The sequence below is a fragment of the Tachysurus fulvidraco genome, chromosome 13 (genome assembly GCF_022655615.1).
Source record: "Tachysurus fulvidraco isolate hzauxx_2018 chromosome 13, HZAU_PFXX_2.0, whole genome shotgun sequence".
NCBI lineage: Eukaryota > Metazoa > Chordata > Actinopteri > Siluriformes > Bagridae > Tachysurus > Tachysurus fulvidraco.
In genome coordinates this window covers 2,303,405-2,318,320 of record NC_062530.1, presented here as the reverse complement: position 1 = coordinate 2,318,320, position 14,916 = coordinate 2,303,405, and the positions used below count along the sequence as shown (strand labels likewise).

The following is a 14,916-nucleotide window of genomic DNA, read 5'->3' as shown; positions in this document are numbered from 1 at the left end:
GTTAGCGTACACTTGTGCGTCACGTACTTCCGTATACATCAGAGCAAATTTCAAAATAAAAGCCACGGAAACGTTGTAAAAGTCCTGTTTGGTTAAATAAAAAAATAAATAAATAAACAAAAAGGGACACAAATATCGTTCAACACTATAGTGTTTTAGAAAAGCGGAATTTATCATATGTATTGATTTTATTATATATCTAATACAATTCGTCGGTGAGTGTAAAATTTAAATAGTTTGTGTATTTAACGTTTACTTTAAGGGTTAATGGTGTTGCCAGTTACCGGGGTGAAAGTTCAGCTCTCCTGCATGGTGGAGTCTCATATACGACATCATATCGACACTTTAATGGCGTTTTTAATATAAAAGAGAGTTCAAAATCCACCGAAAAACCAAAGACAGGTTTGTTTGTTAACCTGATTTGTATTTCCGCGTATTGCTAAATAAAGCCATGAGTTAGTTTTAAGCAGAAATGCATGCATTGTGACTTTGGGTAGGGATTAGAATTAAAGGTTAATTATAAACAGCATCATTTATTTTTTATTATGTGATAAATCATGTGACAGATCTGAGGTCAGGGTGTTGTAACCCAGTGCACATGTACTACACTATTGGAGGTCATTCATTTGTTAAACACAAGCTTTGCCCTTCACCAGGTTATTGGACTTGATATAAATAAACAGAAAGCTGGGAAATAAAAGCTTTTGTATTAAAGAAACATATAAACTGTTATAAAACATGTTGTCGCTCAGTTCCGATACTTTATAATTGATCTCTATATTATCTTTATATATAGGTTGTTTCCAGCAGGTTTGTAGAATACAATCAACCCGATAAAATACAGAATATGACCAAAAATGTCTATATGACCGTTTGTTATACGTATGTTACCTTCACCAGCCTTCGCTGAGATTCCCAAACCCTGCTCCGGCGTGACAATGTTCCTGTGCACAAAGCACCAGAGCTACATGGTGTGGACGTGAAGGTCGAAGTGAGACAACTCGAGTGTCCTGCATAGAGGAGTCCAACATCAGTCTGATCTCACTAATATTCTGGTGAATGAATCCTACATCTAATGGAAAGCTTTCCAGAAGACACGAGAAGAGTGAAGCTAATTATAACAGGAACGAGAGGGGAATAAATCTGTGCTGAGACCTTCAACAATAGTACATAGGTGTGATGGTTAGGAGTGCACAAACTTTTGGTCACAGCGTGGAACTTAGGGTTTAATCGGTGACTGTAATATACTAGGAGAGCACGAGGAGCACACCCAAGGTGCAGTGAACTGAAACACACAGTCATCATGCCGTATTTTGTTTTTTATTTCCAGGTTCTTCTTCAGCTCAGGATGCACTCGGACCTTTCTCCACATCTGCACACGGATGAGTGCAACGAAATGATTTCGCTGCTCAAAAAGTGTCACAAAGAGGTGAGAAAAAAAAGAACATAATTTCATCTTCTGTACATCCTCTCAATTTCTCTCTCTCTCTCTCTCTCTCTGTCCTGCTCTTAGTCTCTCTCTCTCTCTCTCTCTCTCTCTCTCTCTCTCTCTCTCTCTCTCTCTCTGTCCTGCTCTTAGTCTCTCTCTGTCTCTCTCTCTCTGTCCTGCTCTTAGTCTCTCTTTCGCACTCTCTCTCTCTCTCTCTCTCTCTCTCTCTCTCTCTCTCTCTCTCTCTCTCTCTCTCCTGCTCTTATTCTCTCTTTCGCTCTCTCCTTCTCTCTGTCTGTCTCTCTCTCTGTCCTCCCCTTAGTCTCTCACTCTCGCTCTCTCTCTGTCCTCCCCTTAGTCTCTCTGTTTCTCTCTCTCTCTCTCCCTCTCTCTCTCTCTCTCTCTCTCTCTCTCTCTCTGTCCTGCTCTCAGTCTCTCTCTCTCTCTCTCTCTCTCTCTCTCTCTTTCTGTCCTGCTTTTAGTCTTTCTCTCTCTGTCCCCCCCTTCTCTGTCTCGTATCTCTTTTCTTTAACTTTAAAATATCATAACTTTAGAGTGTTTTTGCAAAGCTGTACTGTGTTGATTGATTAATATGAAATTCATCTTCAGCACAATGTCCTGCGCTTCTTTGGAACGTGTAACGATGTGGATCGATCCATGAGGCAGTGTCTTAGGAAAGAGGTGAGATGTGGTTTCTTTTATCTAGCTCCCCTAAATGTGATCCTTGTTCCATCACCAGCCTCATTTTCTCCCATTTCTCTTCAAGTTAATAAAACAAACGGTGTTCAGAATCGAAGAATGTCACTTTTATTTTGTTTGTATTTCAGTATCATGCAAAGCGAGAGCGCAGCAAAGCTCACGCTGAGGAGATGAGACAGCGGCTCAAGGAAGGACCTAAAGCTCACCCCTGAGGTGGAAATGAATAAAATAGAAAAAGGACTCTGCTGTACGTTTGTATTTTTTTGTTGTTGTTGTTGGAGGTCTTTGTCTCTTTAAAATAAATTATAGTAATGATAATTATCACTGTTGTACAGCTAGAAGAATTACCTCACACTTACAGAGCGCAAATTCCTGTATATACTCAGTATAGGGTGCAAATACTTTTGGAAAGCATTTATATAGGCTTAAATAGATCATCTGTGTTCAGTCTGATGGTTAAAGTGCAACATCAGTCAATCATTTGGACAAAGAAGATTAAAGAAATACTACAAACTACGATCTTTGTTAATCGTGTCATTTATTAGATATCGTTCTTCTCGGCACATAACGAAGACACAGTATCCTACTGACACACACACACACACACACACAGGAATGACGACTTCTAAGGCACCCTGAAATATTCATATAATTGTGTATTTATGGAGGACAAGGATGTTTTACACTGCACTACACTGCAGTGTTGATTCTCTGGAATGGACAATAAATACTGTCAGAAATTAAAGCAAATAACTGCACGATCGATGGCGAATGCTTAATTCTGATTGGTCGGCAGCCGTTTCTAAAGTAACAGCTCACGTAATAGTCTCGGTAAGGAATAAAGCCATGTCTTTAAGTTTAAGGAAGGAGGAGATTCTCTGTAACATGACAAGCCAGAATATTTTTGTCTCTTTAACTTCAGGGGAGACGGAAATGGGGGGAAAAATCGGTTTGTCTGATTTTTATGTGACGATACATTTATTGTTTAAAAAAAACAAGAGGTTTTTAATCAATAAAACAGAAATAAAACAATTCAGGACGTGGTCTTATAGGAAACTGCTGTGTTGAGGAATTTCCTATAACAGTACAACCCACACCAGTGTTTTATTCCCTACATACTGTATGACACCATATAATACCTTATATTACTGAATATCGATATAAAAGACGCATCAGTTACTTACATTCAAACTGAACTCATTCAGAAGTACAATTTATATTACGGTAACCATAGTAACCAGGATGTACACTTTGAGTTACTTCAAATACAAAATACACAAAACAAAAAGCTGTTGCATTCCAACTAAGTTACAGGGAAATCATCACAGCTTTAGAAAAGAAAAGAAATTCGATAATTGAAAGGATATATAATAATGTAATGTTGAATCCAAAAGTTTGTGCACCCCACGTTTCTCGTGAAACCATGATCATTAAAAAAAAAAAATAAAATAAACTTTTCTTTTATTCCAGTTTGTTGCAGGCAGTAAATAAAAGGTAGTTCTACAACAAGAGGTTCAGAAGCAGGCTGAGGTTCTTCTGTAGAAGTATAAAAATGAATAAAGGCCGATTGGCCGAGGGTGCCAAAACTAATGCAAACAACGGTGCACGTCCTAAAAATTTCCTGGAAGCGTGTGAATATTGCCGATCCAAGGGACTATAGATGCATTTGGCAATAAATAAAAAAAAAGAAAATAACGTAATAGACGTGCAGCAATATTCCCAACGTTAATTAAAATAATAATAATAATAATAATAATAATCAGAAAATATAAACTTACTTATAACAAGCAACATTTATCTACAATCATGTACATGCACGTCACATTATATAATACAATAATAATAATACATGTCGAACAGCTAAATATATCTTTATATCTGTACAAAATAAAATACATACAACTATTTATTTATGCAAATCCACATGCAAATATAAGAGCCACATCTGCATAATGTCCACGAAACAAGACAGAATGTGCAGCTCACTATGAAACAGAAAAAAACAGGTCTCTTTAATACTATTCGATATCAAGAAATTCTTTACAAAAATACACAAGAAAGTGTGAGATTTCGTTAAAATAGTCCTGTTTAAAATATCGAACCCTGTCTGATTTCCTGTCACGAAAAACCCCACAGATCCGACCTGACTTGACTTCATCACAGCTGACTACAGTACACGAGAGGATCGTTTCCTCCTTCCTCCTTCCCAAAAGGATTTATTCATCATTTCCTGACAGACACACAAACCGCAGAAGGCTGAAAAGAAACAGGCTGAAGTTGTAATTAAGAGCCGCATGGAGCAAAGTGAATAAACAAAGCAGGAGCGGTGATGCGTCATTTCCGAACACGCTTAGAAATCTCTTGACACTTAAATATTGAGCATTTCTATCCGTTTATTACGTTTTATTAACCCTGTAGCTTGCTGTTAAGAGCAGTTAAATGTGACAAGGATGTCGATGTGAAGTTTTTGGTGAATGAATGAAAAAAGAAATGATGAGGCGCATACAAACTTTTTCAGAAATACAAGCGTGAAAACGTTCATTTAGAAACGAGAACACAGAGCTGACGGTCAGATAGAGTTTTAGTTCATTATTAGTTATAATAACCTGAAGTGTGTTTATCTCATGGTCTCGATTATAGGTGAAAAAGTCATTTTTATCTGCATGTGTTTTATCTGTTCCACCTTCATATCTACATTCAGTTGGAAACTCTTCTTTACACCAATATATAAATATTAAAACATTGTAGACCGACAGGTTCATTTGTTATTATCGTGTTTGTTGTGTTTAAATGGACTAAGCAGCCTCACAAACCTTAGATTAACTGTTTAACACAAAACTTTGATTTATTTACAGTATAGCTGAGTTTGTGTTGAAGAAAATTCTACTATGAATGTTTATCAAAATCCGTCTAGAATTCTAAACATTTTAAAGGGTTCGTTCTATAAATTGCTTTTTCAATTATAATTTTTTAGTCCATTCAAATTTGTTCTTTACACTTCTGTACATACATGTATATACAAGCTATAGACGAATACAGATATACATGTATTTATGTATATACTCTATATACAGAGAGAGAGAGAGAGAGAGAGAGAGAGAGAGAGAGAGAGAGAGAGAGAGAGAGAGAGAAAGAGTGTGAGAGAGAGACAGAGAGAGAGGGACAGAGAGAGAGAGAGAGAGAGAGAGAGGGAGAAAGAAAGAGAGAGTGAGAGAAAGAAAGAGAGAGACAGAGAGAGAGAAAGAAAGAGAGTGAGAGAAAGAAAGAGAGAGACGGAGCGAGAGGGACAGAGAGAGAGAGGGACAGAGAGAGAAAGAGTGTGTGAGAGAGAGACAGGGAGAGAGAAAGAGAAAGAGAGAGAGAGTGAGAGAAAGAAAGAGAGACAGAGAGAGAGAGAGGGACAGAGAGAGAGGGACAGAGAGAGAGAGGGAGAAAGAAAGATAGAGTGAGAGAAAGAAAGAGAGAGACAGAGCGAGAGGGACAGGGAGAGGGACAGAGAGAGACAGAGACAGAGACAGAGAGAGAGGGACAGAGAGAGGGACAGAGAGAGAGAGAGAGAGAGAGAGAGAGAGGGACAGAGAGAGAGAGAGGGACAGAGAGAGAGAGAGATGTTTTCATACCTAAAAACAATACATTTCTTACATTTCTTTGTTACTTGTTTTTTATTTTATTTTGTGATGAGACAACAGATAACAGAGGAAGACCAAACCCTTCATCACATTTCCCTTACTTCACTTCATCTAATCTATAAAAGGGAATAACTTTTATTAAAGAATTGAACACTGATTTTATGTCAGATTTGAACCTAATTCCAGACTTAATTTTGACATTCTTATGACACTGCGGTAATTATACGCTAGAAGACAATCGCCGTCCAATCACAGCCCTGAGCTGTACTCAGGGGGCGTGGCTGTAATCGGTGATGCTGAGAAAGGCCGGGTTTTTACAGCTGGAAGTTTTTAGACGTGTTTTTCTCTTTTTGAACATACATCATTTTGTGGACCTAAGTGAAAGACGATCAATAATTTATGCTGATAATTAAAAAATATAGAGACAAAAAAAACAAACAAACAAACAAACAAACAAAAAAAAAAAACCTAATTATCCTGAATTGCTTGAGAACTTCCTCTGAGCTCTTTACAACACTTGGACATGCTACTTGTCTATCTTATTTGATTAAAGACCGTCACAGTATAACAACGTCACTTCATTTTAGACTGCGATCTTCTTCAGAGAAATGATGCACTGAAGAGAACTGTATTCAGGATAAATATGGAAAAAATAAAACAAAACAAAAAACACAATGTCCTGTTATTGGATTTGCATAGACTTATGAATCAGAGATGAACAATGCATGAGATATCTGTACTTTTTTTTTGTTTTGTTTTTTTTTGGATGTTTTGATTTTTTTAATCATCTTTCATTGCTAAAAGAAGAATTTTATCTCTAGAACAAAACAGGAAGAGAGTCGATCATCACATTCAGGGCCGATGACAGAGACATGACTGGTGTCTAATATTCATTCATTCATTCGTTCATTTTCTACCGCTTATCTGAACTTCTCGGGTCATGGGGAGCCTGTGCCTATCTCAGGCGTCATCGGGCATCGAGGCAGGATACACCCTGGACGTAGTGCCAACCCATCACAGGGCACACACACACACTCTCATTCACACACACACTCACACACTACGGACAATTTTCCAGAGATGTCAATCAACCTATCATGCATGTCTTTGGACCGGGGGAGGAAACCGGAGTACCGGAGGAAACCCCCGAGGCACGGGGAGAACATGCAAACTCCACACACACAAGGCGGAGGCGGGAATCGAACCCCCAACCCTGGAGGTGTGAGGCGAATGTTCTAACCACTAAGCCACCGTGATGGGAAGGATGGAAGTCCATCTACACTTCCTAATAAACCCATCATTGCTGCATGACATGATGATGGTGTCTTTAAGGAAAGAAAAAGTCAGTAATAATAATAATAATAATAATAATAATAATAATAATAATTAATAATTACTATAATTTACCCAAGAACCTTTGGTACGAAATTCAGCCTATTAGACATGAAAGTGACAATAAATTAAACATCCATAGTTATCTACACTGTACACATCTACACAGGATTATTTAATTATTAATTGTTTGCAATTATATGCAAAATGGCTTGTTTTTAAGAATAAAGGACAAAGAAGGACAATTTTAAAGGCATTTCGTTAGGTGACAGAATACTCAGTGTGTCGAATGCTGGTCTGGAAGCATCCTCGGAAAAATCACAGAACCCTTCTGATACAGTCGGGAATATAATAATAATAATAATAATAATAATAATAATAATAATAATAATAATAATAATTTCTTGGCTTATATTCATTTCATTCACAGTACATGACATCATCGTGGGCTCTAGGTGGGTGCGGTGGTGATGCGGTCATGCTGAGCGTGTTCAGGCGCTGTAACCTTTACTCTGTAAGAAGGAGAACAAAGCCTCCAGGCCCTTCGTGGAGCACCACAACTGTTTGAGCATCTGGCACTCCTTCTCATTCACCTCCTCCAACATGGACTTCAGGATGCTGCGCACCATCCACTTAGACTCCTCCAGAACCTGAGCACACAGACACAGACACACACACACACACACACACACACACACACACAGACACACACACACAGACACATACACACACAGACACACACACCCACACACACAGACACACACAGACACACACACACATACAGACACACACACATACAGACACACCCACACAGACACATACACAGACACACACAGACACACACAGACACGCACACACACACAGACACACCCACACAGACACATACACAGACACACACAGACACGCACACACACACACAGACACACAGATACACACACACACAAACACACACACACAGACACGCACACACACAGACACACATACAGACACACAGTCACATACACAGACACACAGATACACACACACAAACACAGACACACAGACACGCACACACACAGACACACACACAGACACACACACACACACACACACACACACACACACACACACACACACACACACACAACGCAATCAGAATCATCATAATAATAATAATAATAATAATAATAATAATAATAATAATAATAATAAGAATGCATACAAAATAACAAAACATAAGACCAAATACTGTATTTCAGATACTTAATAACAATAAAAAATTCCCTAAAAACATTAAATATCAGAAATATATATTTGTTCATTTCTTTTTCTGTATTACATGTTGTTTTTTACTTGCTGGTGGAAACTAATTCTTAAAAACTACATTAATATTGAGTAAATCTAAAATGTTACATTAGGTAGCCTTACATTAACTAACTAACTAACTAACTAACTAACTAACTAACTAACTAACTAACTTCCTTTAACTCTGGGGTAAAAATAAAGGATGATGATGATGATGACTTGTGAGTTTAACATACATAATGCATTAAGTAGAATAAACATACATACTTAATATTAAAGTGTATAACTCGTTATTCCTGGTTTAATCCTGCGTAAATGCTCAAGTTATAACTGCATGCGACTCTTTATAAAGCATAAACATATGACTCCACATATGAATCAGTCTACACAAGGCATTATAACATGTTTATAAGAACATTTACATATCAGGGGCCACATACAAAAGTGGTTAAAGTCTATAGCAATGAGAACAACAGACATAATTAGTGTGTAGGAGGACTGAGGATCATATTTACCACAGCACTGCAGGTCGCCATCTCCTTCACCCGCAGCAGGACTTCCTGGTTAAAGGTGGTCGGCCAGAACACTTGTGAGACCAAACCTCGGCTACACGCCTCCTGCGCCGTCAGCTTCCTCCCACAGAACAGCATCTCATTGGCCTGGGAACAAGAAGCTGTGAAGGAAGGTACTAGTGTGTGCTTAAAGCACACACACACTCACACACACACACATACACACAAAACTTCTTTCACATTTTAATCAAACCTCAAATAGAATGTAAATTGAATTATGGCACCAGAATGAAATAGCAGAGACATGAGTGGACTCCAGGACCAGGTTTTATTTTATCTTTCTGAACCGAAACTTAAAACCTCACTAATTTGAGGAACATTCCAGGAAGTAAGACCTCATCTCTATTTGAGGAACATTCCAGGAAGTAAGACCTCATCTTAATTTGTGTAACATTCCAGGAAGTAAGACCTCATCTTAAATAGAGGAACACTGAGGGAAGTAGGACCTAATATTAATTTGAGGAGCATTCCAGGAAGTAGGACTTTATCTTAAATTATGGAACACTGAGGGAAGCAAGACCTCATCTCTATTTGAGGAACATTCCAGGAAGTAAGACCTCAACTTAAATTGAGGAACAGTCCAGGAAGTAGGACCTCATCTTAATTTGAGGAACATTCCATTAAGTAGGACCTCATCTTAATTTGAGGAACATTCCATTAAGTAGGACCTCATCTTAATTTGAGGAACATTCCATTAAGTAGGACTTCATCTTAATTTGAGGAACATTCCATTAAGTAGGACCTCATCTTAAGGTATAAAGTGTGACTGTTGTGAATATGTAAATCTAACATAAAAGCTTTTATTTCTTTATTTCTGGAACTCAATCAGAGAAACTATTTACTCACCAGAGCCACGCCCAGGATCTGAGGGAAAGTGTACGAGGAGCAGCCGGATGGCGTAAGGCGCAGTGCAGCACATGGGGTTTGGAACCAGGCCCGCTCGCTGGCCCAGACAATGTCACAGAGTGGAAGGATGGTGGCACCCAAACCCAGAGCAGGACCATTAACAGCCACCACGATGGGCTTCTTAAAGTGGATGAAGGCTTTTACAAAATCCCTGCATTAAGACAGAACCCAGATGTGCTGTCAAGATCTCAGCGCTAGATATGATTCAATACAGCTGTCACACACACTCTCATTCACTCACACACTCACACACTACGGACAATTTTCCAGAGATGCCAATCAACCTACCATGCATGTGTTTGGATCGGGGGAGGAAACCGGAGTACCCGGAGGAAACCCCCGAGGCACGGGGAGAACATGCAAACTCCACACACACAAGGCGGAGGCAGGAATCGAACCCCCAACCTGGAGGTGTGAGGCGGAGGAGGGAATCGAACCCCAACCCTGGAGGTGTGAGGCAAACATGCTAACCACTAAGCCACCGTGCCCCCCCCCCACGTGACACGACAGCTAAACATATAACCAGCAACAATTAACACAACATCAGCAATCAAACATTCAACAGCCAAATACCACCAATCAAAAACCTCATAACTGAACCAACAAAACTAAACAGGAGTACCACCGTGCCCCCCCCCCCCCCCGATTGTCGAGCAAATAAAATAAATAATGATGAGGTGCTGTGATGAAGTGGAGTTCCTGCTAATGCCCTGAAGTTAATTATTTTCCTTTAACACCATGTAATAACACGTGAAGTGTTTTCTTATGCACACTTATGTGGCATGACATTATGAAATCACGTGCTTTACAAAGTGCTACAGATGCAAATACCTATGAGCATTTATATAGGCTTATATAAGATATTACGAAGGGTTATGGATACTATATACCTTTATACTTGCTCATAACCATTTATAAACATCTATACATGTTAGCTAATGTACACTAGAAGGGATTATATAACAGTATAATAACATTTATTATACTCTTAGCTACTTACAAGCACTTACAAGCATTTATACAGACCTATGTAAGGTATTATAAGGCAATATAAAATGCTCAGAGCTGCCTGCAAATATTTAATCAGGCTTATGAAAGGTATTATTGAATGTTATGCATGGTAAATGTTATTATGAGAATGTGGATGGACTTATGAAAGTGTGCACTGTGAAACATTCTAAATATGCTAATGTAAGGTATTATAAGGTGCTATGTATGTTATATAACAACGCAAATAAATGTTCATAAATACCTCTGAGAATTTTAAACGTAAGTCAAAGCTTCTTATAAGCATTTATACAGGCTTATGGAAGGTATTATGCAGGTCATATAGCATTCTAAAGGCACTTATAATGTTGTTATCACAGGAAGATTTCGTTTAGATCCTAGTTAGTACCTAGTTCTTATTAAAACGATGGAATAGAAATAATAAAGAATAGAAAAGTTACATTGGATTTAACTTCCTGAAGTTTTTGCCCTTCTCATTTTCCAAGCTGCCACATGATTCACTTCATAATTAACTTTGAATTAAATTAAATTAAAGAGGATATAAGTTAAAAGAGTGAACAGCTAAAAGAGCTGCACAAAGTTAATAACCATAATTATTTCAATCATTCCTGTGGTAATGATGATTGGGTCGAGTTCCAGGAACCGCAGAAGCCCTGCAGAACCATCAGCATGGAGGCAGGAGCTTGATCAGGATTCCTACAGCACTCAATCACACACACACACACACAAACACACACACACACACTCTCACACAGACACACACACTCACACAGACACACACACTCACACAGACACACACACACGCACGCACACACACAGAAACACACACACACACTCACGCACACAGTCACACACACTCACGCACACAGTCACACACACTCACGCACACAGTCACACACACACACACACACACACACACACACACACACACACACACACACACACACACACACACACACACACACACACACACACACACACACACACACACACACACACACACACACACACATCGCTATGATGTGATCCGTTACATCATCCCCTTAATGAATGAGTCTTTATTAGAACAGGAAATACTAGTGTGTGAAGCAGCAGCATGACCATGAGTATAGATTTTGATTAATAATTAAGATTTCACATTCGACCTATGGTACAGGATTACTTATAATGCCATACATATACCTGCATATATACATGTTATTCATGCTATATAACTCATTATACATGCTCAAGGCTACTTACAAGTATTTATACAGACTCATTAAAAGGTGACAGTTGTTATAAGGCGTAATGCACACCACAGAACAGGTGAAATTCTCAGAACTACATATATGAGCATTTATACAGGATTAATGAAGGGATTAAAAGGTGTTATGCATGTTACATAACATGTTCGAAACGCTCTGAACTACTTAGGAGAATATAGATGAGATTTTATAAAAGCTATTATACAGTATGCACACATATTATTCACTCCATAATCCCCCTTTCTTAATTCTGCGATACATCTTTCAACAGAGATTGTTCTCTACATCATTCCAGACTCGGCGTCTGCACTTTCACTTTGCCTTCGTTTGCAGAAAGTTATTACATTTAATTCGGAGTATTTGCTCTGAAACATTGCACCTGGCAACCCTGTCATTAAGTGTTCTGTCTGTTACTCCAACACCCCAAGCAAGGGGCAACATGATTCCTGATTCCAACATGAACTGATTAATTGGTAAGAGAGAGTGTGTGTGTGTGTGTGTGTGTGCCCTGAGATGGGTTGGCACTCCGTCCAGGGTGTATCCTGCCGCGATGCCCATGACGCCTGAGATAGGCACAGGCTCCTGTGACCCGAGAAGTTCGGATAAGCGGTAGAAAATGAATGAATGAAAGAATGAATGAATGATTAATTGTTTTTTTTTTTTTTTTACTGCTGTTGTAGTTCCACTGTTTGACCACTAGTGTTAACTCAATAATGACTTTAGGGAGATATTTGGGGCACTGAGCACACCACAACATGAGTGGAAAAAAAACCCCAAAACCAAACAGCTCTTATCTGCCAAACAGCAACAATTTCTCAAATAAACTCATTAATGTTTCAACATAATATTTAAAACATAAGTCCCGCTGCTGTTGCATTAGATCGCTTAATAATCTCCATCTCAGAGAATCCAAACAATGTACAAAATCCGGTCCATGAACACAATCAAAATCTCAACTCCATTAGAAAACATAATACACATGCAAATGAAAAATATAACTAGTTTTAAATCAAGCCGTGAATCAGAGTTCTAGCGGAAATTGTCTGAAAAACGAAGGTGTCCTTCATGGATAAGATTCAGCCCCAAAGGCGAGGAAACCTAAAAAACATATGATTTATTATATAAACATAAAACGAGTAAACAGCCGGACAACACTGGGGACAAGAAAAGAAAGGGAAACTCAAACGACGAGACAGAGCACACGAAGACAACAGGATTCTTCTGACTGAGAATGGAGACAATTAGACACATGAGGAACTGGTGTGCTGAGGCAGGAAGGAATAAGACAGGGGCGAGGCAGACACGTGAACACAAAACCTAAAGAAAAACACGTGATCCACGTGTAAAAAGTCCGGCCATGATCCTGACAGAAATAAAACTTTCATAATTGGAGTATTGTGTATTCTGCATCACTGGCTACTGTCTATAACATAAAACTTCTACTAAAATATACTTAAATATACTCAAGTATACTAAAAAAAGCACGATACTATCGAAAAAACTTTAACTAACCCGAAAGATAAAATTAAATACAAGCTCTGAAATGTTCTGCTTTGGTTAAATAAATAAATAAATAAATAAATAAATAAATAAATTATACACGATTTACACACCATACTACACCTGGACACTTTAAGGACAATCTTTAAAAACCCTACACTTTTATGTATATGTATGTTTATGTATATGTATATACATTATTTCATATTCTCCACATATTTCATATTTTTATATAGTTTTCTTGTATAGTTTATACTTTCTTATTATTTTATTCTCATTTTATTTTTTTGCTCTTTTATACTTTTTTGATATTCTTTATTCGTATACCGGATAGTTGCATAAAGCATTTCATTGCATATTTGATTAAATTAAAATTTGATTTGATTTGATTGGAAATATAATAATAATTTGATGTAAAATAAATGTAATAATATTTGTAAGATACTAGAAGGTATTAGAATTAGAAATATGGTTAACACTATAAATAAACAATATATATATATATATATATATATATATATATATATATATATATATATATATATATATATATATATATATATATATAGTGAAATTCCTTAATCATGCTCGCTTGAAACATAAAAAAAATAAATAAAAGAAAATATACTGGATATTTAAAAAAAAGGATTGATAAATACCACATAGGAAAGAAAAAGAACATCGGGATTAAAAAGCTCAGACTAGAAAAGGCAGATATTTAAGATTTAAGGAAAGAGAGAGTGAGAGAGAGAGAGAGAGAGAGAGAGAGAGAGAGAGAGTGTTCAATATGATGCTTGTTCAACCATTTAATGATCATCTCTGCGTTGTAATGCGTTTGGGAATCTGTGCTCGGGTTCAATACCTCACAGCCTCAGCGATTCTGCTGCTCTCTTTCCTGCGGTCGGTGGAGAGTCGGCCAATCAGGTACGAGGCGTCCAGGCCGCTGCAGAAGATGCTGCCCACTGCGCTGAGTAACAGCAGCTTACTGTCGTCTACCGCCGCCGTGCCCAGAGCTCGACACACCTCCTTCATGATCTGAGAAAGAAAAAGAAAGATGGAGTGAGAGCTGTGGCAGAAAGAGCTGTATACGTTTAACTATTCCATAGTTTAGCACGTTAATACTAACTAGCAAAGGTTGTAAATAGACGGTAAATAGATTATAAATTTATGCTAGTTAGTGTTAGCTTGAAATGTAGAATGTTAAAAATGGTTTGCGGTGAAATATGAACGGTTTTCTGGGGTTCTGTTTATATTTTTGAAAGAAAAATCTTCCATAAATGTTTTCTAACTGATTCTCAATGGAATTATGT

At 37.9% G+C, this 14,916-nt stretch overlaps 2 protein-coding genes across 7 annotated transcripts in view; one reads left to right on the top strand and one right to left on the bottom strand.

Annotated features, from left to right (window-relative positions):
• Positions 1-77: 77 nt before the first annotated feature.
• On the top strand, positions 78-2,368 carry cmc2 (C-x(9)-C motif containing 2). Of its 5 annotated transcripts, none has more exons than XM_047822613.1 (5): positions 102-215; positions 901-1,055; positions 1,331-1,429; positions 2,039-2,110; positions 2,257-2,368. In XM_047822613.1, exons 3-5 carry the CDS (start codon positions 1,349-1,351, stop codon positions 2,338-2,340), a joined length of 237 nt encoding a protein of 78 aa, XP_047678569.1. In that variant the 5' UTR covers positions 102-215; positions 901-1,055; positions 1,331-1,348; the 3' UTR covers positions 2,341-2,368. The 5 variants fall into 5 exon arrangements, with proteins under 5 accessions (XP_027010673.1, XP_047678569.1, XP_027010672.1 ...); XM_027154871.2 differs by lacking the exon at positions 102-215 and adding an exon at positions 241-402; XM_027154872.2 differs by lacking the exon at positions 901-1,055 and having other exon boundaries at positions 78-215.
• A 4,944-nt stretch (positions 2,369-7,312) lies between these two features.
• Positions 7,313-14,916, bottom strand: part of LOC113647882 (chromodomain Y-like protein 2) — a 41,317-nt gene continuing 33,713 nt past the window's right edge. The window contains exons 4-7 of one of the 2 annotated variants that reach the window (XR_007144746.1): positions 14,469-14,641; positions 9,792-10,002; positions 8,889-9,046; positions 7,313-7,739 (exon numbers count right to left, since the gene is read on the bottom strand). Coding sequence is in view for 1 of the 2 variants with exons in the window: in XM_047822692.1 (XP_047678648.1) it covers positions 7,581-7,739; positions 8,889-9,032; positions 9,792-10,002; positions 14,469-14,641 (687 nt within the window). In the remaining variant the exon portion in view is untranslated. The remainder of the gene's footprint in view (positions 7,740-8,888; positions 9,047-9,791; positions 10,003-14,468; positions 14,642-14,916) is intronic. The other variant, XM_047822692.1, reaches the window with a different exon arrangement.

Excerpts from the sequence above, each read along its gene's own strand:
- cmc2 (XM_027154872.2), top strand. The coding sequence starts at position 1,349 with ATGCACTCGGACCTTTCTCCACATCTGCACACGGATGAGTGCAACGAA. Across the intron at positions 1,430-2,038 it reads TCAAAAAGTGTCACAAAGAG|CACAATGTCCTGCGCTTCTT; the intron begins GTGAGAAAAAAA and ends ATTCATCTTCAG. Across the intron at positions 2,111-2,256 it reads GGCAGTGTCTTAGGAAAGAG|TATCATGCAAAGCGAGAGCG; the intron begins GTGAGATGTGGT and ends TTTGTATTTCAG.